This window comes from Eulemur rufifrons, chromosome 19 (genome assembly GCF_041146395.1).
Source record: "Eulemur rufifrons isolate Redbay chromosome 19, OSU_ERuf_1, whole genome shotgun sequence".
Taxonomy (NCBI): domain Eukaryota; kingdom Metazoa; phylum Chordata; class Mammalia; order Primates; family Lemuridae; genus Eulemur; species Eulemur rufifrons.
In genome coordinates, this window is record NC_091001.1 from 63,607,465 (window position 1) to 63,633,353 (window position 25,889).

General features: G+C 36.4%; 1 protein-coding gene across 4 annotated transcripts in view; it reads right to left on the minus strand.

Moving 5' to 3' along the window:
• The window catches only part of MEIS1 (Meis homeobox 1), a 131,201-nt gene that overhangs the window by 7,187 nt on the left and 98,125 nt on the right, over nt 1–25,889 (minus strand). For all 4 annotated transcript variants that reach the window (XM_069494080.1, XM_069494077.1, XM_069494078.1 and 1 more), the window contains one exon: nt 17,376–17,452. In XM_069494080.1, coding sequence (XP_069350181.1) covers nt 17,376–17,452 — 77 coding nt within the window. The remainder of the gene's footprint in view (nt 1–17,375; nt 17,453–25,889) is intronic.

A 25,889-nucleotide genomic window follows, 5' to 3' on the forward strand; every position in this document is an offset into this window, starting at 1 on the left:
CTTGCTTTCTCCAGCTAGTCTTGAAAATTTATAAACATCTTATTAAGACACTTAAGTTACTTTAAGTGCCTTAAGATTTTTTTTGTACAATTATTTCTGTGGCCCCTCCAAAAATGACTGGTCACTGAAATATAGAAAAGTGGTTAATATAAGCTCTCCAAAGTCATACTCATGAGATTCTAACTCCTAAGATCCATTTGTACTGCACATAATATTAAGAATTACATATGAAATACAGAAAATGAAGAGGACATATTAGATTCTGAAACAGTAAATTGCTTTTAGTTTCCAACTCAGATTTGAATATATCAAATCAGAGCAGGACATAAAAAAATACAATGAAAAGTTTAATAATGCACTATTAATAATTAAAGGATCCACAGTCCAGTATGAATTCTGGTTTGTAAGTCTGCCCACTTCAGGAAGGAAAATGGTTCCTAAAAACCAAATCATTAAACAGACAGGAACAGATTTTCCAAATAAAAATGCATACTTCATGACATTTTAAGATTCTCAATATCCTGTATCCTTATGTTCTTTCATTATCTGAGAAGTAATTAAAATAAATAATGAAACTGGAATCTAACTAAAAGGTACACTGTTGGTGCTAACTCTTGCTGGCAATATGTATTATATATCAGTTCTTGTATATGAAGTTCCTGAACTGCTAATAAAAATATTTAAAACACAGATCTACAACAAATTGTGTTGCAAATCAGGTTATCATTATCTTGTATAAACCATGAAAATTGGAATCATGTGAGCAGAAGGTTAGATTAATTCTCCATTCTCATTATAAGCACAGGTGTAGCGCAAACACCATGTGAAATAACCAATTAAAATGGAAAAAAAAATCTGCCTTTTCATTAGCTGCCTTCACTGCATGACCAATTAGAAAATTATTTAATATTAATATTCTGCATATACCAAAAGTAATTTTCATAGTAACTAACATAAGTAAGGGAGCAAAAAAACATCTCTTTATCTATGGTACTGTTCATAATCTACAGATTCTTAGAGGGAAGGAACTCTGTCTATTAACTTTCTTTTCAACCCCCTTTTTAAAACATAATATTTTGTGGATATGATTTCTATTAGTTACCTAAAATTAGGAAGAGCCATTTTTAACAGACGAGAAACCTAGGCTCAGAGAAATTAAGTGACTTGAGGTCACATGTTACCAAAGAGATGGTGTTAATAATTTTCTGAATGACACACAGCTGGCATATGATAGCGACACCTTCCTCTCTAATGCTGTGACCAGAGTAAGGCCACTACTGTGCCACCCGTCTAGAATATTCCAGACTAAATAGATATCTAAAAATTAGCTGGTGTGGAGCCAGTTACCACTGGCAGCAACCCTAATATTTTGTCAAGGAATTAGCATGACTGTGAACATTTTGTAGACTGGGAATTTTGATGGTTCCACTGCCTGTGTATATAGACAAAGATAAGGCTGTTTAAAAAAAAAAAAAAGTTTCAGTGACTCAATTTATCTATATTCCAAAGCTTACCTCCTTCACACGCATACATTGAGATTCCCATGTACCAACTCATAATAACCAACTCAGGTTCGAGTCCATGACTATTAAACCCCCAGATTCATTAAAAAAAAATTACACCTCAGGTTTGGAAAGGGCTGTAACAGTCACCTAAATTGGCCACATTGTTGAATTCCCTCTAGGATATCCCCACCACGAAGATGGGGAGCCCCTGCTGGACTGTTCTAATACAGCACTCATCACCTTACCTGAGAGTTCATTCCATCTGTAAAGAAGGCAATCTGTGGGTACAACCCTTTCACCAGTACAACTCCTTGGGGTATTTAAACAATTCTAATCTTACTTCTTCAGGATAGCCTTCAAATACTTCAAGGCAGCCATTATGCCTTATGGGCTTCTCCTCTCTTCTCCCTAGGCTAAACATCCATTGTTCTTAAAAAGTTCCTTCTAGAATGTGAGTCCTTCTAGGATTTTGAGTGCGCTCACCACCTGGGCCACTCTATGCTTAGGATGCCCAGCTTGCCTGTGTGCCTCTGAAGGTTCGCAGTGGCTGACGCTAACTACATGTATTCCAGGCCTGCTCTGGCCCCTTGTAGAAAGCAAATACACACAGAAAATACCACAGCTTCTTAGCTAAGCCCACAGGTACTAGGTGCTAGTCCCTTCTTTTTTGGTGGCAAGAACTATTTGTTGCTATTGATAACACAGATGTAAGCTATCCATGGGATATCAAGGTGGGAATCCTTTTATTAAAAAACCAAAACACTGAAAATCTAAGAAAATCTAATCACTTTTTATGAACTGTTTGACCACATTAGTAGGTCTACCTGGAACTTCTTACTTTTAATACATTTAATTTTAAACAATTGAATATAATGAAATGTCACTAATACATATAGGACATAGTAATCTCTCAGAATGTTACTAAATTACAATTCCTATAATAAGTTATATGAACAATTTATATCATTCCCTGGGGTCATGGGGGACATCTTTATTTGAAAATAACTAAATAAATGGCAAAATATTTTATTTTTTAAAACAACATCACCTTTTCAATCTTAAAACCATCTCAACATTTGATTTTCTTTAGTGTATTTTATCATCATCCCAGGCTATCTTACATGTCCTCTCTGTTTGGAATCATGCTACATACAACAGAGCCATGTGTTTAGAAGGCTTCAGGGTGAATTCAGATACAAAAACATTTTCCTTCTGGGCAAAGTAATAAAATGACATTCTTGCTCCTCCCACTATAAGTCAAACTGAGGTCAGTTCCCCCATCCCTCTATCTGTTTAAATAAACTGGTCCAGCTGTTTGTTTCTAAAATGCCCTTTGACCTTGTGTCTCATCCTCCCTGCTTTTGTGACAGAATGCTTTACTTTTCATTGTGGAAGAGTCTAAATTATCAAGAATTCTCTAAACACCGAACCAAAAAAAGATCTTTAGATTTGATGTGAACTTAAATGCACATATTCCCTTCTTAAAACACTGTCATTTTAAGAGGCATCAGTAAAATAGTTAACTTAAGCTTACATATGTGTGTGTGTTCAAATATATATCTGTATTTATGTATAAACACATGAGAGCTTGAACACAGAAAAAATAGTGTTTTTGAAGGGACATAAAGAGAATGACAAAATTCTAATTTGAATGCAAAATAAAAAATAGATTCTCCAACAGCCACATAGTTTGAGATAAAATATATCCATGGAATACACACAATTTTAGAATTTTCCCTTATTGATAAGGTCACTTTAAAAAGTTTGTTAGTTTAAAGATGTAAGGAAAAACTTGCAATTTTACAATTAATGTCCAAATATGGCCCTTAAAACTCCCATGTGGAATGTCAGGAATACATGACAAAGTTTTGCTTACACATTAAAATAGATATTAATAGTTGCATACCTTGGTTTAATAGAATATAATTCAAATTTGCTGTAAATTGGGCTTTTAAAAAAGTAAACCTTTTAGTTAAGTATGCTTTAAGGTTGGAAAATGTCTTGTTTGCCTTTTCCTATTACATTCTAAACATCAAGGAATTTTTTTTTTACATCCTATTTTGCTTTGAAAACACAATCTTCTTTTGTGAAGTACTTTTTAAGAACTGGGTTCCCTATGGGTGGTAGAAGACTGAATTGGAGAAAGAATTTTTACATTTCCTTGTTTTCATAGAATCATGAGTTAGAATTTCTTTCTGTGACCAAACTATCTCCACTCTCAAAACAAGAAGCTTTGCAAAGGAAAGGAAAATAATAGGTTCACTTTATAGCTTTATTTCATGTCCAAATAAACAGAGATATATTTCTTTTTTACCTCATTGTTTGTTTAGGACTCAATCTTAATAAGGGGGAGAAGGAGGTTGGAAGAGGTGCAAAATCTCCAAAACTATGAGACCTGGATCATCTAAACATTGAATTTTATTTTGAATTTTTTATAGGAATCTGACAAGAATGGGAAGTGACTGTGAGTTATGTTAAAAAAAAGAAATACAGAAGTTTTGCTTCTTTCTTTTCTTTGCCCCAGATTTTTTTTTTTTTTATCATTAGACTTTTTACTTTTCTTCATATTGCTAATTCCATCTATCTCCTTTCATTCTTAGTCTTTGGATACCTGAATAGTTTTCTGAGCAAGACCTGGTAGGATGGCTTTCTGAAACTGATCTTTGTCCCTTAGTTTATCCTCCACTCCTTTCCCTGGCCCCTTCCCCCAAAACTAAATTGCTAAGTTTTGTTTCCTCTCTGTGAGAACCAAGAGGGGTGAGGAAATCATAGTGGGCATCTGTTAGGAGCCAAAATGCAAGGTAGTTTCCCAGTTCCAAGGCAACATTTTCCACATACCTTTGCCCTTTTCCTCCCTTGTATGGGTCTCTGTAATACTGATAAAAGTAAAAAAAAAAAAAAAAAAAAATTACTTGCTCACTTTCAGAACTGGCATTTTCCCCTTTACTCAATTAATTCTATTCCTCAGTGTTTACCATCCTACTTATTTCCTGATGATTAAGGGGAGCCCACATTTGGTTACTTTGGCATGCCACAGTCAACTTAGTAAACCACATATAAAATCACAATGGTGTCGTTTCCAAACAATGACATGACTCTCCAGTCACCTCAGTAGTGCTTCTTGCCAAGTAGGCATAAGTGAAGCGTTAGCAGGATGGGGGTGGATATGCTTCAGCAGATTCCCATCTAAGTTTGGAGAACTATCATTGTACAATACCTCAGATGCCTAAGAAGCTAAAATTATCAACTACTAAGAGAAGATTTCATTAACTAGCAGGATATGTTAGTGAAAATGCCTTCTACATCTATACCATCCATTAAAGGAAGTGCTAATTTTCATCATCTTTGATTAATATTTAGATATAGTTAGGAATACCTATATACATGTTTAAATAGTAATAACAACACCATGCATTCTTAAATATAAGTACTGGTGATTTCTGCATATGCTATTCTTCATTCAATTAAAAAATAAACATGTACATGTAATAATTAATATATAATTTATTTTAGGTAATTTCTATAAATATTTTAAATTTTAGAATTAAGCTTTATGAAAAATCTTCAAGTATGAAATTTAACATAGGAAGGTAGTTATTGAATTCCAGAATTTTCTTCTTTTTCTATTCCATGAATTTCCTCAATGTAGCATTTCTTTCAACTGTATCACAGTCATTTAAATAAAACTATACCTACTACATTTTTTTTAAAGTCAGCATCTCCAAATAACTTTTAAGGCATGTTTTGTTTATAAACCCTCAGGGAAAAAGTTCTAGCTATCTCCCAAATAACTCTCTGTTCTTCTGAACAAAAGAATCAGCTTTAAAATCTTTTGTTGGAATTCTTTATTTTAGATTTACATTTACTTATCGGATTTAATGACCCATAACTGGTGGTCTTCAGGATCCAAGCCTTCTATACTCCCTTTCTTTGTGAAATAAAATTTTATGAAACATGATTTTAAGACGCTCAAGAAAGTTGATTCAATCTCAAGTCAAACCTTATGAAATCATGTTTTTGGCACCTTTCTCTAGTTTCTTAACCTCCTTCAGGATCCAACAGTTCCAGGACTGCAATACATCATCCGTGTGCCCGGGGGTGGGGGAAGTGGAGAACAGCGGTGGGAGGCGAGGGGACAGGAGGGGGGAGAAGGCAGCACACGCTCTCCTCCCCACCCACTCAAGAAACATAATATTGGAATTTGCTCAAATCACAGGAAGCCCATCAATCAGCAGTACGAGAAGGTTTCCCTTCTGTAGCAGTGGATGGGGGTATTTGCCAAATTACTCTAGAAAGAACTGAAGTTGTCTAACACAGTTGAGGAAGTTAATTACATATAAAATTTTCTTCAAAGCAGCTCATGAAAAGAAATCACTAATTAATTGACAATGATGATGCAAAGTAATAATAAAACCCCTGTATTGTTTTGGACATTAGACACTGAAATAACGTTCAAATAATTCATCACTTGGTATACATTACAGAAAATTTCCCTTGAAAGCAAATTTTGAAATGATTTCTTTTTTGCTCTAAACTTATTTTGAAAAAAGGTTGGGCTTGCTAAAACCTGTAATCTGACCTGAATTCAAAGCAAAGGTGGCTCCCTTAGTAGGATCTCTATTTTTTTTTTTTACTATTTCCTGCTATATTCTAGATCTCTGAAGCCCTAGGTTCCAAACTGGAATGAACGTTGGGGATAGTTCAGTAGATGTAGCATAAGAAATACCCCTGCTTGTAGTTCTGGCTTGGGTGAGGCAAAGGTATTATATGTAACCAAAATGTTTGTACTCCATAACATTCTGAAATTTTTAAAAAATTAAAAAAAACGAAATACCCAACAGTTAAAAAAATATCTCCAGTATCCATAGACATTAGGCATAGGCATCAAAACAGCATTTATAAAATATTCACTTAAATGTGACAATTTGCCAAATTTGAGTTTGTATAACCTTATAAATCTAAAAAAATCATGATTTGCTTAAAGTATATGGATTTAAAATGATTATTAGCACAAGGTATAAGCAATAGAATAATCTAGGATCATATAGCACAACTTCCTCTACTAATGGAAAAGCTAAAATAGGTATAATAATATCTTCAAAGAATAGATGTGTCTCTCTTTAGTTTAATAGCTGAATCATTTTTCATTTAATTTCCAATTTGCCCATATTCACAAAAAGTCAATAAAATTGAATCTAACTAAACATCCCTTACAGCCTACTAAATAAATATATTTATTTAAAGCAAATTCTAGTTTTCTGCCAATCTCCATTACAAATAGGATGAGTAGATAATTTATCATCTAAACTGGCACGCTTCCGAGAGTGAAGAGACATTATTAGTAATTTTGCTGGGCAAAAGACATAAACCATGAATGTCCCAGGCAATTGGGATGTAGAGTCACCCTAATGATCAAATATGCACTATTTTTCCAAAGAAAATTTCTCCTAAATAATTGGAATTAAAACCCTGTTGTGTTAGAATGGTGACCAGCCCCCATATACATCAGGTATTATAGAATCCTAGCCCCATCTTGGGGTACCTCTGAGCACTTTCCTTTCTCTAGGATTTTTCCTTTAGTTGCCTCAGCTCCCCAAGCCTTCCCAGACCATAAACCTCCCAGGCCTGTAGTCTTCACTCATGCCAAAGGAGGATATGTCAAAATTTAGCTTGATTTTTATTTTTGTCTGGTTACAGAATTGGGCTATTGAATGGCACAATGAAGATGAATTGACTTGAATGGAGGCTTCGTCTATTCATTGGCATGTTCACTGCAACTTCTGTTTCAATTAGTAAGGCTTGAAACCTAAGTTCTATGTAATATATGTCAATATGCAACCTGTAGACTATTAAAATACAAATTGAACTGTTTACGCTAAAAGTCAAACATTTCTCAATTGAGGTATATGACAAAATATATCTCAAATGAAGATAATAACACTAACAAAATGACCTCCTTTGAAAAAATGCTATGGCTGTCTAAGTCACTTTGTGGCAACTTCGGAGAATGTGTGTTTCACTGCCGAGTTGCTGAATTTCAGTGTGACTGTCCTTTAACAACATCACTCGTAATTATGATGGTCAAAATACCGGCCAGTGGCAGGGAGAGTTAGAGCCACTAGAGTGACCAGTGAGAAGAATATGAGAACTGGGTAGGAAAACTGCCACTTACTAGCTTTGACATCATCGCAGTATTTAGGTGATAAAATTGGGATGATCAAATGAGTTAATGGTTATGAAAAGTGTTTCACAAATTATAAAACCTAAAACAGGAGTTTGTCGGGGGTATACTGTCATTATGATTCTCAAAAATACATAATGGTACAAAAACTTGTATGCAAATGCTTACAGCAGCAAAAGGTGGAAACAACCCAAACACCCATCAACTGATATCAACACAATATCTTACATCCATACAATGGAACAATGCTCAGCCATAAAAAGGAATGGAGTACTGACAATACATGCTACAATGTGGATGAACCTTGAAAACATTATGCTAAGTGAAAGAAGCCAGGCACAAAGGACCACATATTACATGATCACATTCGTAAAATGTCCAGAATAGACAAATGTAGAGACAGAAAGTAGTTCAGTGGTTGCCAGGAGCTGGAGGAGAGGGAGCTAGAAGTATGGAGGGGTAATAGCTAAAGGGTATAGGGTTTCTTTTTAAGATGGTGAAAATATTTTAAAATTTACATGGGAATGGTTGCACAACTGTGAACATACTAAAACCATTCAACTGTGCACTTTAAATGGGTGAATTGTATGGTTTGTGAACTATTTCTCAATAAAGCTGTTAAAAATAAATACACAGTGGTGGAATAGAAGAGTCACTGGACTAGGAATCAGCCCTATCCCCGCCTCTAATTAGCAACGTAACATGGGAAGGCCCTGGGCCTCATCAGTCAGATGATGCAGAAACTCCCACTCAGGATTTTTGCTCTATGGTTCTGCACCACAGAGTTTTTAAGATCTTAATCCATGCTCTCTTTTGAGACACTTCAAAAATCTCGTATTCCTTTGTTATTTGCAATTTCAAAACAAATAGCATGACTAAACACAAAATTTCATCTTCAATGTCCTTTTTGATACTATATTTACTCAGAATGATTCTGATAGGCCTCTTCTGGTCCCCCCACTCCCTCCAGCCCCGACTTGGCCCTGAGGATAGGACTCCCTGCCACAACCTATTGTACTTGCCTGGATGTAAGCAGTGCTGCCAGGTCACCAGCTGGGGGGCTGAGATCTTACATCTTTTGGACACTTATGGTTCTTTCCATTAGTTTTTTCAACATTCCCTATTCTCTCCCCTTTCCCAGTACATATGAACTCTGACCCAAACCAGGGATCAATAAAGTCTACTAGCAGATGTTCTAGTGGTATAGGCCAACAGAGCCCTTCAATCAGACAACAATCCTCAAAACTACTGGTTTACATTCAATTCAGCATCCTACAGTAAAAATACTGAAAAATTTAAAATACATATATGTTATATATATATACACATATATAAATCATATGGTGCATTAACTTCTATTCCTAAGCAATATAATGTTTTTGGGAAAAAGAGGCTTTAACAATATTAAGCCAAATATTACCAATGATAGGAAATTTATTTTTGAGCTAAGTTACACTGAGAAACCAAGACCAATAATCCACCCCTGCCGTGGGCCTGAAAGAGTTAATGCATTTGAGAAAGCAATATTTTTTTCCCTTCTTCAGTGATAGGATCTAATCTTTTGAGGCATTTGTTATTTAAGAGGGTAAAATGGACAAGAGAACCCTTAAGGATGTTGGAACAGATCACAGTTTTTTGTTTATTTGTTATCGTTCTGATGTCAAGAGCACGGATAGAGTTAATTATTTTTCATATGAATGGGTCAGGCTTAAAGCTTTGTAAGAATGGAAATAAAATAGACAGTAAAGTATCAATGATTATGAGGGCACTGGATGGTAGAGCCTTGTGTTTGCCAAAGTTGCAAGCATACCTGCTGTTGGGTTGTTTTTTTAATGTCTTCTTTCCTCTTAAAAATTAAAAATGAAGCAGAACATAGTCCTACATAGCATCTACACAAAGCTCCACAGCACTGACACACTGCAGTATTGCAGACTGGAGCCAAAGCAACGTTTGCCCTCAGAAACACTTCCTTCCCCGGAGCCCCTGGCAGCACTCCATTTTTAAGAAAACTATTTTATTCAACAAGGAGGCCACATTTGCCCCATTTTTTTTAATATTTCAGTCTGACTTTTAACCACTCAGAAATGCTGTTTGTTTTCTGTAGGCACAGCCTGAAGCAAGATGATGATGTAAGTGAGAGCAGAGAGAGGGTCTCTCTGGGCACAGCTCAGGGCTTCAGTGCTTAATGGTTAATCACCCAACACCAGCCTCAGCAACTGTTGACACAAAATAGGTGGAGATCAGGTCTGTGCAAGCAGAAAATACCAGAAAGGCAAACTGTATGTAAACACACTTAAGACAGATTTGACAAGAATAGACCTAAACCTGACTTGCTAGGAAAGTACTAATGTCTAAAGCTTCAGTGCCCCTCTTAGCTGAGTCTGTTTCCCTTTACAAAGTTTCCTTTGAGAAGACAAAGAGTAACATTTTAAAAACTAAAATACATTTACAGAAGACAGCTGAGACATTTGTCCCCTTGATTCACAAAGTGTGAGTTTCAAATCTGCTCCTACATGCAGGATTTATGTAATGGAATACAGTTCTTCCACGTATACCCGGAGTGGAGCCAAATGAAAGAGAGAGAAAGAAAAAAAAAACAAAACACATACACACAACCACAATTCAAAAAGTTATTTCTCCTGACCTATAAAACTCATGCAAAGAAGCAAATGGATAATGCTTAAACAGTCTTTTAATCTTATCTAACTGACACCTGACAACCCATTACTTATAGATTATTAATGCACCCACTAAAAAGTTTGTCATGTACAAAATTACTAGAGAAAAAGATTGAATGCCTGAGGAAAAAACAAATTTTGCTGTACAATAACTTCAGAAATTTCAAGCCTATTATCTGTCATGCCCTTCATAGACTCATAGCACACTGCTAAAAACAACTGATTTATCTTTATTATGAATCCGAAAATGACAGCACACATCTTTTTCATGTCTTGCGATAATGTTTAATTTCATCTAGTTTTTATTTTACAGTGTTTGATTTCCTTATTTAAGATGAGGAAAAGTAACAACTTTTTAATTAATTCTCCTGTTTGTCTCTTTATCAAAGTGATTTTTTTCCACTCCTAGGGTTGAGCTGGGATGAGAGTCCGTTTCAGAACATTCACCTTGCTTCTCTCTGATTCACATTATTGTGCAGTCTAGATTATTAGAGCTGGAAAAGTCCTTAGAGTCCTGGATTAATTAGTCCTACCTGTCCGTTTTAAACCAGAGGAAACTTTCACCCATGGAGAGAAAGTGACTCCAGCAAGGACACACATCTAACTGGTAAGGAGTGGGGACAAGAGATGAAATGTTTTGATTCCAGTGTCCCTTCCCTGCATATTCCCTCCCCTTAATTGCCTTGTGTAAATTTGATGTTGTCAGGAGGATTATAGGAGAATTTGTTCCTTAGCCACCTGTGGATGTAGCCAGGGTCTTCCCCTTGGACCATAATGCCTCTCAGCCCCTCACGTCCCATGCCCTCCCCAAGGAAACAGGAGTCAGGTCCTGCTCCATTGGGTTGCATGCACATAGGTTGTTCTTTACCTTTCTCTGACCAGATACTCATGCTGAGACCCTCAGAACGACAAGTCCGGCTTAATCAGGACTTGCAACAAGTCATGCTGACCTACACACCATGTTCAAAGTCAACCACCAAGCTACTGGTTTAACTGCCTTGAAAGGAATCACAGATATTCAGAAACAGTGGGTCCATAGTGCATAAATCTGTCTCCCAACTCACTCAGCTCTGAGCCTTACTTGAACCCCAGCCCCGAGTGATCCTGAAACACTTCCTCAGGCTGCACAGGCTCTCAGCTTCAGGCATCATGCTAGCGTCTTGTCCTGAAAAGCTCTGCCTTCGAATGCTGGCTGGAGGAGAAATAGCGGTTACGCAAAACAATATTTGGACTTTCAAATCCACCTTCCTACATCCCAGACCTTCCTGTTTCTCTTCTCACTTAGACTAAAGGTCCCATGGTAGAAGGGGCAGGGTTTTCCATTCAGCACAGGGGGCCAACCTCTACCCCTACATAAGGGGTTTCCATCTGTAACAGTATTAACAATGTGATTTTATACAGTGGGGAAAAGCTCTCAGTAAACTTACGGTGTAAAACTTACAACAAAGTATACCTAACAGGCTGCGGAGTCATTTTCAAAGAAGATTGTTTGTTGGAAATTTTTTAAATCTGCAGAAAAAAGCAGTGTCTGTGTTGAACTCCTAAGACTTCCTGACATGACGATACCTGAAGGTTTCTAAATTCTCAGCTCTCTTCCCTGCGAGCTATTTGCTCAGCTTTCCTAATAATACCCTGCCTGTCTGGCACCCTGCCAGCTCCGTCTCAGGCAATATGCAAGCTAAACATTTTTTGACTGATTTCAATATTTTCTTATGAGCAACTAGACAGTATTTTATCTAGTGAGTATTACTGATTGCTATAATCTAAGCCCAGAGTAAGCGCCTGTAAAGGTAATATTATTAGAATTGACACTCAAGGTGAAAAGCATAGCAATTAACTGAGGCTTGAAGAACAACAACACATTCTGCAATGTTCTGGGGAGTTATTCTATTTATATTTCTCCTTTTTCTTTTTAAAATACTGCACCTGTTACTCCATTGATCAATTAGGAAGTCTACTTTAAATGTAGGTTACACTTAAATTCTCAAGGGAAAAAGTTAAAACACCTGCTTAATAAAATTACTTTCTGTGTGTGAAGTTGTTCCATCCCTAGGTGATTCCCAGGAAAGGAAAATCACCATACAGCCTACACTTTTATTTTGTAGTTGAATAGCAAACAAGTGACCCACTGCTTCTTACATCCTGGGATGCTTTTTTTTTTTTTTTTTTACATATGTTTTCCTTGATTTTGTGTCATGCCTCTGCTTAGCTTTATTGATAAAACAATCTGGGTCTAATATTTAAACAACATCTGTAAAATGTATTATTAAATTATGTTGGAAGAAAAAGCAGAGCAATTCTTTGAAACCCTATGACCTCTATTGATTTTTAGATCACAGAAGTTGAAAGGATAATTTGTGAATGTTTTAACATGTACATCTAAACAGGTACCTATATTTATAGAATCTTTGATTGCTTATAAAAGTATTTGCTACATTATTACCATAAGTCAGAGAGAAACGTGACCTTTAACAGTTGCATCTGTTTATTATAATAAAAAAGATCCTATTTTCAAAAAATAAGTTTACATTTTTACCTGCCAGTGGCATAAATCTCTAAGGATAACATACTTTTTTCCTCACTAGTAATAAATGGGAAGTGATGCCTGAATGCTTTGCAGTTTTGAAGGCAATAAAGGAAGTAACTAGGAAAATCTGCACTAAATCTGAGAACCGTAGAGTACAGAAGTTCCACACTGTGTCACCTCGGATATTGGGATGCTACCTGGAATTTTATACACCCTATTGATGAAGAGTGATTTTTCTCTCTACACACATACTGTAGTTCACATATACTATATATTTTGCAACTAAAACTCCTATTGCCTTCTCAGAGCATAAAGGGATAATCATTTAATATCAGGCCTTAATAGGAAAGTGCTTGGATGAGGAGTAGTAAAACAAAGAAACTGTAAGATTTATTCAGTGCACACTAGGCCAAAACTCTGCTGAGGCAGGATGTGTCTAAGGCAGCCAGCGAGCAGGATACAATCACAAGGCATAAGTTTTCATCACAGGGAATTCCCAGGTCTGCAACATTGGCATGAAAATATAAAAGGGGGGTTTTATTTGACCATTCCACACTCCCATTTTCCATACAAAAAAATAAACTTGGTCTATTCAGGAGAAAAAAGAACCAAGTATTGACTTGGTGTCTGTGTATGTGTGTTGTGTTTTATTTAAAGTTCTACCTAAATATTTAAAGACCTAAATAATCATCTAATCCCAAAATTTAAGATGTTTCTGCTTAAATGACCAAAACATTTAGCATATTAAAAAATATTTGCACTGCTGATATAGCAGAAGTATTTGTCACAACCACAATAGCGATTAAAAAAAAGCAAAAAGACAAAAGCCCCTAATGCTATTAGTTATCATTTGGGGATAAAATTATAATTGGGAGTGAGGGAACAAAGGAGGAATAATATATAAATTTATGGTACATATTATATTTCAAAAATGATCATGCTTTAAATCTATATCTACCACAACACACTAGATTGAAATATTTAGGCAACTAGTTACAGAAGTTGATTTGTAAAAAAACATGCAGTTATTTCAAATACTTTAGAGATAATTTATGTAGAAATATTTTGAACTAAATTATTTGCATAATTGCCTCAATTCTCAAAAAATATATTGGCATGGACTTGGCCTACAATGTCACATCTAATAAATTTCACATTCCATCCCAGAGCCCAAATGCTATAAGTACTAATGCCAACCGTTTTAAGATTCCTTCTCTGTTTCTATTCTGATACAGTAGACCAAATATAAGAGTTATCACAATTATTTCTTTTATTACAAATTTTCTCTTAATTAAGCAAATCTGTCTTGTTGTTTTACACTTAAATTCTCTCTTTTTTCCCCTCTCCCCTCAAGTCCCTACTTTAGCCTTAGTTAGCCAAGGCAGGTAGTATATATCACTTACGTCAGCTAGAGAAGTCTAATATTAGTTCAGTGATGAAGTGAAAGAACCATTACAATGTACAGAACTTCTTGTCTCATTTTTCAGTAGAAACATAACTTAAAACTGCATCAGCCAGGATTTCTATGACAAGCTAACAACTAGACATGAGTTTATACTTTTCACTTACATATTGTATATTTCTATACATTATGTTGCTGCCAATAATTATGACTGATCTACACCCAACCTGCCCTTTAGCGTTTTATTAAATCTCTTCAACAGTGACTCATGGTTCATACAAAAATGTACATGTGTATTAACAAGTTTTAAGAAATCCAAGAAGGAAGACACCAATGTTTAAAAGTTGTGGCTAAAGAAGTGAAGGGAAAATGCAAAAATACTAATCATGATATTTTAAAAATTAGTATTTCTAGAAGGAAATAGCTTGGGCAGATGTTTACAAGCTCTCAAAAAAGCTTCATGTAATTTTTTTTTTATTACAATCAAGTCATAAAGAAAACCAATCCATAATTACTCTGCTTTTAGTCTTCAAATTTATCACAGTTTAAGATTCTCTGACATTTTCAGTTTTAAAACTATGCCATCTGAGGTTCCCCATTTTTGCATCATATTTCCTACTTAAAGCCTAAAGAAAAATAAGTCTATTTTTCTTTTAAGAAAAGACTTTCTTTTAAGACTTTCTTTTAAGAAAGAAGCTTAAAAGAAGCTTTAGATAAAAATTAATAAACCATTAAAAATTGAAATCAAACATGAGAATGTCATTATTTATCAAATTGAAGAAAACAATTTCTCTTACAACTTTCAGTTACTTGAGGAACATCTTCTACAGCAAAGTTGTTGAGAGTTGACAATTGCCAATTGCAAAGGATTAAGATGCCAGCAAAAGCCACTACTAACTCCACATATAAACAGAGAGAACACACATACTACACGAAGCGGCAGTCAAGCACAGAGTTGTGTTTATGTCCCAAATAATGAACTAAAAGTGATTTTTAAGCTATATACCTGTGCAGGATTGAATAGCAATGTGCAGTTTAGGGTAAAGTCTACATATACTTTGAAAAACTATTTTATAGTATTAGTTATAACTTTTTAAAACATCCTTTTTCTTCCTTATAATTACAAAACTGAGGAAGTCGAATTGTGATCCCTGACTGATTAAGAACTGTTTCTCTCCAGTAGAGATGTTGCACAGAATCTAGAGAAATGAGTGTATACATATTGCTTGAAGTCACAGGATGCCTTCCTGTCCCTGCATTCACCGGAAATATCCCATAAGATTGTCAACCCATAGAAAGCAACTTGTATTGGAATTTGTTCTCTGGTAACTATGTTTATACATGGGGTTTGCTAGCAACCCGGAGGAAGAGAGATGGCATGTATGATAGATTACCTGAATGGCAGTGCTTTTGCGTTCCTTACTGAGCTCACCCTGCTTACTCCTTTGCCCTCAAATGGGAACATTTCCCAGGCAAATGTGATGTTTGTGCAGCCTCCATTGTATTAAAACTGCCTCACCATCAGTTTAAGCTTAAAAATATGCATATATGAATTTAGGTGTGTATGCAAAATTGATGGTCTCCCCTATAATTTAGTCCAGAATCATTTGAAAGACAAAGTTCAAATATGTAGTAAAATTATCAGTCTTGAAAATTAAGATACAATAGCCGGTAAAATAGGCAAACAGAAAACCTTAGCAGCAGCGTAACTCCTAGTAACACGTTTAGATGTAGTATGCCTTTGGTTGGTTCCCTATACACTAACTAAAAGGGCTGCAAAAATTGATCTCTCAAGGCTGCAGTAAGGTCATAGAAATTGATAACCCTTACAAGCAATGCTTATGTGAGTCTGTCTGTGTCTTGCAGATAGTGCACTTTGTAAATTAATCCTCCAAAGGCAAATATATTGTAAGTAGCTTGTTATCTCTAAAATACTAAATTGAAGAATACATGGGATTATATTGACAGAAATTACATTTTCTGTAATGGGGTTTAATATATCTGAAATCTCTCCCAAAGGCTCCCAGGCTCTCTAACGAGAAGGGTCTGTTAATGTAGGTGCAATAGACATCAAGAACAAATTTATTCCCCAAAATGGATTAGGCCATGTAATCAGAGATTCTGTAATATTAATCTTTGACACTTATTGAACAGAAAGAAATACTTCTGTCTGCAAACTGGCATTCCCAGCTCTCCCCTTCCCCCCAACCGGGCTTTGGGCCTTTTCTGGATTTTACTTCAAAGAGGATAAGGTTTCCCCATCATAAACACTAATCTAAAAATATTAGGACAATTAATTAGATACACTTAGTTTTAGAGGATATTGGATTTCGATACCCTTCAAATATGACACTAGCCCTGAGTGATTATATGAAAGCTGGCTTTCAGCACATTCACAAAGGGTAATAAATCATACTTTCTCAAAGCCTCCTTGCCACACTGCTGTACATTAAGTCAGAATATTGTTGGCTGGTACTTGGTACATAATCTCAGCTTTGCCCCAAATCAGGAATTTACACTTTATTTGGAAACAGTCTTCCACAGCCCTGAGATACATCAGGTTTGGAATAGCTTCAAAGTAGAAACATAAATAATTTCTCCCTTTCAGAATTCAGGAGATAAGAGGAAAGGAGAGACGATCCATGAATGCATAACCCTAACAAAATCTAACTGAATTTAGTTATTTGATGAATTTAAAACCTGACCGATATGTGACAGTGGATTTTCTTGTTTCATAGGAAATAGGATGATAGCACTCTATAGATTATCCTGAAGGGGAAAAAAAAACACCATAGAGAGAGACACATTTACAGAGCCATAGTGAATGTGAATTAAACACACAGACTTATACTCTGAATAAAATTTGTCAATTTGTAAAGGAAGTGGAAAGCAATACAATGTTTTATTTTCCATACCACCAAGTGTTCTCACATACCAGTCAACAGTTTGTTTTCACCTTTGGATCAGCAAGCCACCAGGGAAAGCAGCAGCGACTGGGTGTGTCGTCTTAATGCAAAACATTAGCTGCAGGTTGCCAGAGGGGGAAACAGATTGTGTGTAAACACAAAGCCAAATTACTTACCAATTGTTCACTTGAAGGATGGTGAGTCCCGTGTCTTGTGCCAACTGCTTTTTCTGTTCTTCAGAAGGGTAAGGGTGCTGAAAGAGAACAAAAAAGGTATGTGCACATCAGGCAATATTTAGGCCATTTTGTCAATAGCCTAAGTGTCTAGTGAAGTCTATAATTAAAGGTAAAAATGCTGAGGTGTGTCACTCTTATTAATGGAATACTACATCATCTAATTAATGGCAGTAAAAGACAAGCCAATTACAAAGATTAGTGAAGTGTATAAATAGCTACTTAGGATACTTGCAGAACCTTGATACTGAGTTTATCCTTTAACAGGTTTATTTGTTGCAAACATAAAGTTTAGTATGATCTCCACTGTATTTTATAGGATTAAAATAAGGATAAGCCATTTTTTTTTTTTTTTTTTTTTACCATTGAAAAGTATGCTACCCTGACTTAGTATTTTCACTGAACCATGGACTTCTACAGCTAACTTATTTGGACCAACAAGCTCAGCTGAGGTCCCCAGTAGTTAAGTGCAACATTCTCCCTCCAAAACACCATATTGCTGGACACAAATATCAGAACGAAAGTGAGTGTATTTTTTTAAAACCACTATTCATCTTAGCTCTTCAGCAAAGTGCAAACAAAATTCAACCAAAGTTGGTTTCCATATCTGAATGTCAATACATACTGAGATTCTGAACACATTCCAATATAAGGTCAAAGACCAGCATATTTTGCATGCTAAGAACAAGCCCAGCTATGTTCCTTAAGAGTTAAAGTGGATAAAAAGTATTATAGGATTAGACAATAAAATGAAATTCATACCTTCTTGTAAGAATGTTTGGAATTCTGCTGAAATTAGTTTTGGCACAAACACCTTTTGTTCAATAATAAAACATATCTAAATTTGAAATACATATTTCTAAAGCTTGGGAGAGGGCTAAGGATGTGGTTTCTATCTATAGAGACATTGGCTAGTTTGAAACACTGCATCCCAATACATTCTCCCAAGATAAAATTGTTCTGAGAGTCAACCTTCTATTCTATTACGAATGGGAAAGGGCACCCCCAACCCTTAATTTAACTATCTGTGCCATTGAAACTAAATTTTGGTCTATTGAATACTAATTAACATAGCTTTTAATTTAATTAATAATGTCTGATTAGGTTCTAAAAAGGCTTGTTAATGACCACTTCAGTGCTTGCATATGTAAGTTTAAATATGTTTTATATCTATACACATGGGATTCGTTTGTGGAGAGCAGAGATATAGCAATTTTTCCCATAAGCATTGTCTGTGATTGTCATTTAATCAATAAATACACAATTAGAATAAAGCTTTGCTTTCATGGAATATAGTGCCTTTCTCTAAAGAGCTCCAAGTATATTACAGACAGGATGGCAATTAATCCCCATTATATCCCTTTGAGTGACATAAATGGAATCCATCATCCCTCCTGCTTTACAGGTGAGGAAACTGGCCAGGAGAAGGGACGGTCAGTGGCAGACATGTCTCAGTGATATTTCCTGCTTCCCTTGCAGTGACTAAGCCTCCCCATGACTGAGGGCTGTGGCAAATGCCCTTCATAATCCCCATTAACGTCCCCTGTTCAAAAACCTGCTGGCTGCTCACCATAGCCTGCAAGGCCGGCCACCATCCAGCCCTGCAGACCTCTCCGATTTCCTCGCCTTCTTCCCACCCTCATCCCACCCCTCTGCCCAGTCACACCTTCCTCCTTTCTGTTCTTCTAACTTCCCAAGTCTTATCCTAACACACAGGCTCCTGCTCCAATGTCACTTTCAGGTCTCAACTCAAATGTCCGCAGTCACCGCCCCCCCCAACTTGTTCACTTTCACATCAATCTTTTTCTTATGTCCCTAATAGCAAGCACCGCTCTCTGAAACACCTGTTTTAATTATTTGTTTCCTTGCTGGTGAGTCTCTTTCCACTCGTCTACAAACTCTGAACTTGCTCGCCATTCTCAAAACCCAGTCTAATATATGACAGGAAATCACTAAACATTTGTGTGACAAAGGAATGGCCATAACTTGCTATGACACGTGGATACTGTCCACCCAGATGCAACATCAAAATGTGTAAGAAATTTTTTTCAAAGCCCACAAAGTATCAACAATCCAATCTGAGATCCGTGACGCTACTTTCTTTGCTTCATTCTTAAAAGTGATTTCAACCCAATCTCTTCAAATAAAAGTATACAAACCTCACAATAGGCTAAGATCATAGATGACGATGACTCTACTCAACATAATGCCAGCCACTGCAGCCAAAATCTCATGATTGGACCCTAAGCTAACAGCAATCCATTATCCTAAAGTTTAAAACAGAACTCCCACTTTATAAAGGTTTGCCACACAATATAAACCAAATGAATCTCTCATCCTATGAACAGAACACTGAATTATGGTTTGATATACCATAGCTCCATGTCTACACTAGTACATAATATATGTGACCCTTTAGATTCTATAAATTATGCTGCCACTCATTAACTATGGGACTTTGAACAAGTGATAACTTTTCTCATCCTCAATTTTGTCATCCAGAGTTCTAAGATCCATTGAAGTTAAAGATTTACCTAGACTAGCTGCTCTTACAGTATTACCCAACCAGAATGTATGCTCAATTTTGAAACATGCAAATTTTAATATCCAGCTGTTGGCACCATTTGCCATTTAAAGTTATAGACTGATGTACACAAGCAGCTTCCAATTGATAACATTTTCTATAATATTATTTGCTTACAGTTTTCCAAGCCCTATGGAAATCTCTTTCAGTGATTTTTAACAGAATTAATAAATATGTCAATAGTCCCTCTTCTGTGTAGCTGGATGGCCACACCTTTTGCTGTGTCTTGTTAGTTGTGTCTTAATGTTATCACCAGAACTGGATAAAAATTAATATTTATGCCATTTATCTTTAGTTACTTTGAAAATTGAGAATTGTCACAGTAATTTACTTGTCCTGTGTTTCCAAGAGTATTTTTGCATGCCTGTTTGTGAGCAAGTTTTACATACATTCTTATAAAGCAAATGGAGTTCATATTTTATTTATGCAAGTAGTGTCAGGAAAATTCTCTTTGGATCACTAAAATTACCTGAAATATTATAGCTTCAAAGAGTAGTAATATGGCCCTCAAAATTTCAGTACAAATTTCAGTGTTTCTTCACATCACGTAGTTTCTGATTTCATAATTTAAATATCATAAAATGCGAAAGTTCTACCCTTTTTTTCTCTGTCACTTTTCATGTGATCTGATTTTAAGTAATTGGAACAAACTGTGTCTAATTTCATGCAGCATAATTGCTAGGCAGCCTCAAGCTACGGAGACCCAGCACTCTGTCTCCATTAAGCAATTTTCAGTTGTTCGGGATATATTTTTTTAAAATAGAAATGAATGAGTCTGGACAAAATTAAATGTCACAATAATCTAGCCATTGTTAAGAGGGGAAAAAGGTATCAACGGAATTTCTAAACCCTTGTCTATGGTAGGTCAACTGTATGTTTTTCATTTTCTCATAGTTCTTGGCCTTGGTATTCCACAAACTTTCAATTCCCTGAAAAAACGTTCAATTGCTAGAATCACATGAAAGCCATGACTTCATGCAGCTAATCTTTAGTCAGCCAAAAATTCACAAAGAAGTAGGCTTTTAAACAGAAACCCAATATGTTTAAATATCTTAAATCCTGTGCATCTTTACTAGATAAGCTTTTTGTGAACAGTATGAGTGATTCCTTTGTAGACTTAAAAAAATGACTTGACAAAAACCCAACATGCCACAGGCAAGGCTGCTGGAAAAACATTCAAAGCCCCATTGCTTTCTGCCCACAGAGCTGGTGAGGCCATGCAATGGGCACAGGCAGAAGTCATTGTGCAAAAGGGATAGAGAAGTGCCATTTTAGGGAGAAAATGGAAAATTCATTCCAAACCATTGCAACTAAGGGCCTACATCACTGTTACTGCATCTCAATGACAAGGACACTAGTTTAAGAAAGATCAGTAGGTTCTTGTGAAGGAAAGACAGATTGCACTTCCCAGATATACCAATCCACCTAATCACTTTGGGATATCAAAGCAAATTTGACCACAGTCCCATAGACAGTAAGGGAGACCTTGCTTTTGTTGTGTACATTAGCCTCATGCCATTATCTCTTAAAAGCTTAATTATTTGCAAACAATTGATCAAGATGGGAATTTGAGAAAGGATATGCAAGGGCCACTGGGAGAACTGCAACACATTAAGAGAGCAAACAAAATTACCTTTAGATCTTACAATAAGAATTAACGATTGAGAGGGGAGAACGAGGCAATGCAGTAGCTGCAAGGGTTCTTTCTCGAGTGTTTCCCATTTGATCTGCATTAACACCTCAGGAATGAGTGAGAGCCATAAAACAGTGATTATGTATGGGGAAACAGGGCCCCTCCCCTCGAGCATTAAACCTGCACACATGTATTAGGCTGTTTTGGCTGGGGAGAGAAGACATGCCGTCCTTAAAGGGAAAATAAGTGACTTGTGGGCAGTGGAACCCCAGCTAAAGAGAATAACTCACAAAGTGATAATCATTATTTCAACAGTCAACACCCTGACTTCTTTTTTTCCCAGTATAAATCTCTTGCTGAACTAGAAACTGTTTGCCACTCCTCATGTGTTTCTGGATCTGCAATGTGACTCCTAATACCAAGCCAGGATAGAGTGATTGCTTAATAACCCCATCAGAGAACCAAATGATCCCTAGAGTATGTGTCCTGTATAATAGAAATAGTTAAAGGATGTCTGGAAAAAAAAATCTAAAAATAGCTTATGTAAAAGTTAAGTCTGAGCTGTCATTTTACCAGCCACAAAGAATAGAAAGTGACAGAAAGAAAATGGTGACTTTCTAAAGAAAGTTATCTTTGCACAATTCCAATGTTATTTGTTGAGGTTGGGATGGGAGGGGGTTCTAACGTTGGTTATCTGGTATTTACAAAGGTAGCGTACATTGGAAGAAAATGTACTTATTGAAACAATCAAGCAGCCTTTTGCAGATAAGTGTCAATGGGAAAAGAGAAATTCTTCAGTATGTACAGATGGAAAATGTCCAGCCTTATATCGTAACAATATCTTTGACCAAATGTACTTTTTTCATCAAAATTTCCAGCCCTGGCTGCAAATGTGGATGCCAAGAGGGTGATGAACTTCATCTTATCTACCCTGGTAACCAAGTTTCAATAACATCCCCTCCCTCACCGCCTTGGCCACTCTAACAGCACATTGTAATGGCAGCAGAAAATTTGAAAATAATCCTGTACAGAGCTCGCTGGTGAGATAATGGAAGGCTATGCTGCCCCTTCTCAGGCCTCAGATTAGTAATTTCTTGTGACACAGAACTGCCTCTATACCGAAACTGCAAAACAGCTATAACAAAGCAATAGAGGTGGAAGCAATTTTCAAGCAAAATGTTACACGCTATACTTTAAAAGGTATGGGAATAGGTACCGGAGGAGCAGATCTAACAGGAGGAATTATGGCAACTGTCCAATATAACCCTTATCAAGGCAATGTTCTGTTGCTTGGCTGAATATGTTGGAAGAACAATTTCGGAACTTCTTTTATCCTTTTTCCTCCAGCCCTTTGCCTCCTCCACAGCTAAGTTTAATGCATTAATATAAGTTGACCTTGAGCTAAACTCTGGGTATGTGATGGAGAGATACTCCCTTTAAAGGAAAAAAAAAAAAAATCTGCCATATGGCTTTTAACCATTAGATCTCTGTGCGCTTTTAAAACTTCCACTGAGTTTTTGTCACTAAGGGAATACCGTGGATCTAAATTAAAATAACCAGCTATATATTTGACCTCTAGGAAACTTGCTCACCAAATATACTGATATTTGTTTAATATAATAATGTTTTTGCCTCTAAAAACTTCTCTCACTTTAAATAAACTTGCAGCCCTTTCCCCTATAGCACTCATTATGAATAGCTTACACTGTGACAATTACATTGATCTGGGATACTTTTTTCCTTTAAAAAAATCCATAATGCTTCCCTATTGTCTTTCAGCTTTATGAATTAGTTTTACTGTTTCAGTGAATGCTTTTTTGTCTTCTGACTGCACATTATCAAAGAGACACTTTGTGCCTCCGATTTGCATTACAAAAGCAGTGCACCGTGCAGAGGCAGAGCATAGCCTGAATGCACAGCAGTTGAGTCCTGCATCCTCACACACGCTGGAACGAAAAGAAGAACCAAGAGTGGTGTCGGTCCTGGCGAAGAAGCCAGAAATGTTTGGAGCATCATCAGTGGAGTCATAGGATTTCGACCTGCTTTCTTAATTCTCCACCAACACTCCCAGACTGGCTAGTTGCTCAGACTAAATGTGCTCCACGTTTTGTTTAGCACTTGCTTTTTCTGAAGCCTAGTCCGGTCATTCTGCAAACAATCCCTCTGATTTCTTGCATATCCAGCAGCCGTTATGAGAAGTTGCCAGTGGAGGTGTGCAAGTAGGAAAGTCAGGTAGGAATCTATAAACTTGATCTTATCACATGAAAATGCCATAGGTGTGGAAGGAAAAGTGGAACACTGGGTAATATTTCATAACAATCTTTGTTTTTTTGTACTGAGACTATATTTATAAAACACAGCAGGAAAAACAGCCAACTCTAAGAGTTCAATACTAAAGTGCCCTGCTTGCCTCACTTACCTAATCTTTTAATTTCTTCTAAATATCAAATAGATATAAAATAAAAGCACTAAATAAAAAAGACAGATACTTATATTAAAGGATTTCATAGTCCTTTGTATTTATGATTTTTTAGAAGTTGCTTACAAATCTATAATAACACTATTTAGATCTAGTCTTCATTCTCTATTTGCTACAGAAGTATTTTTAAGTATATACATTAAAGACATAAAGTTTAGACTCTAAATTAGCAATTACTTATATCCTCTTCTGAAAAGTATTAAAATTCATGAAAGGTGCTGCTAAAATTATGTTGCACAGTTATGATTATTAATGAACCCCTGAGTATTGGTTCTCTCAGTAGAAGGCCATGGTTATAGGAGGAAACACAAAAATGGCCATCAGGAAAAACAGGATGGGAGGTGCACGGAGGTGAGGATGGGAGAAGGGAGAAGATTCGTGCTTCACTTTTAAGTGTCCTTTTTGAATCATTTAGAATACTAGCACATTTGAACTCTTATGAGTTGTCAGCACAACAAACGCATTGCATTCATCGTCTCACGCACTTCTGGTGACCTCCATGAGTGGAGGCTGCGCTTAGCTCCTTTTCACAGATGAGGAAGCTGAGGCCTGGCCAGGGCTCACAGCCCCTAGGTGCTGGCGCCGGGTCTGTCCCGCCGGAGTTTCTGCACTTGGCTACACCACCGCTGCTGTTTTTTTCTCATTTCTCCATTCTCCTTTTAAACCAAACATATATTACAAGGGAGCATGAACAAAGTTACTAATTGTGGTGAGCAGAGAGGAGACAGATGCTATTTCCCTACCATGGACCCCCAGCAAAATATCCACTGCTTCCACCCAGGAGGCAGGCAGGCAAGCACCAGGGGAAGGGATGGGGCTGTGGGGTGAAAGTCAGTGCGCCTGAACTTTGGCCCACGTTCACTTAGAGCATCCAGCCAAAGGAACTTTATCCACGGTAGCTTAGCAGTATTCGTAACTGCAGTAGAAGTAGACATTGTAGCACGTGTTAGGACGTGAAGATGTACGAGGCATTGTTCTAAATACTTCCCGGGTACCAGTCCTCACAAAAATCTTCTGAGGTGATTAACAGCTATTAGACACATTTGATAGGTGAGGAAATGTGGGTACTAAAAGGACAAATAACTTTCCCAAGTTCACACAGCTGGTAAGTAGTAGAGCTGGGATTTGAAACTTGTTTGGTACCATACAAGTTGGGAAAATTCACTTCCAAACTATTTTGTCTTTTATATGATGGGTAGAGCAATCCCACTCATTCCTGATGAGTTAATCATGAATATATATGATAATTACTACTCATTATATAAAAAAACTATTATCTTAATGCATGTATGTGTGTGTACATTTTATTTCTATAACTCAGTTCTGTTAACGGAAGCAATGGTAGAGCTTGCTATAAGATAGAAAACTCAGTGGGAACTAATATGCCTATCACTTTATTAATGCTTGCAGCATTGTTCATAAATACAGAAATGATGGTAGATTATATACAAGAGCACTCCTAAGGATCACAGAATCACATGCCTGCTATTCCATCCAACCACACTAAAATATGCCTTAAACTGTTTTGAAATAAACTGCAGCGGGGGAGGGGGGAGTGTTTGGCCAATTACGTTTATTTCTTGCATGATTCTTAATCAAATAGGAGGTAAATGGCATTGGAAACCATTTTATTGTAGTAGACTACTGATAAAAACACGTGAATGCTATTCCCACTCATGATGCAACTAGCCCAGTTCTGTGCCTACTAAATATTTACTGTATGAATGAATGTTATTGAAGTTAGAGATGCCCAAAACTCTT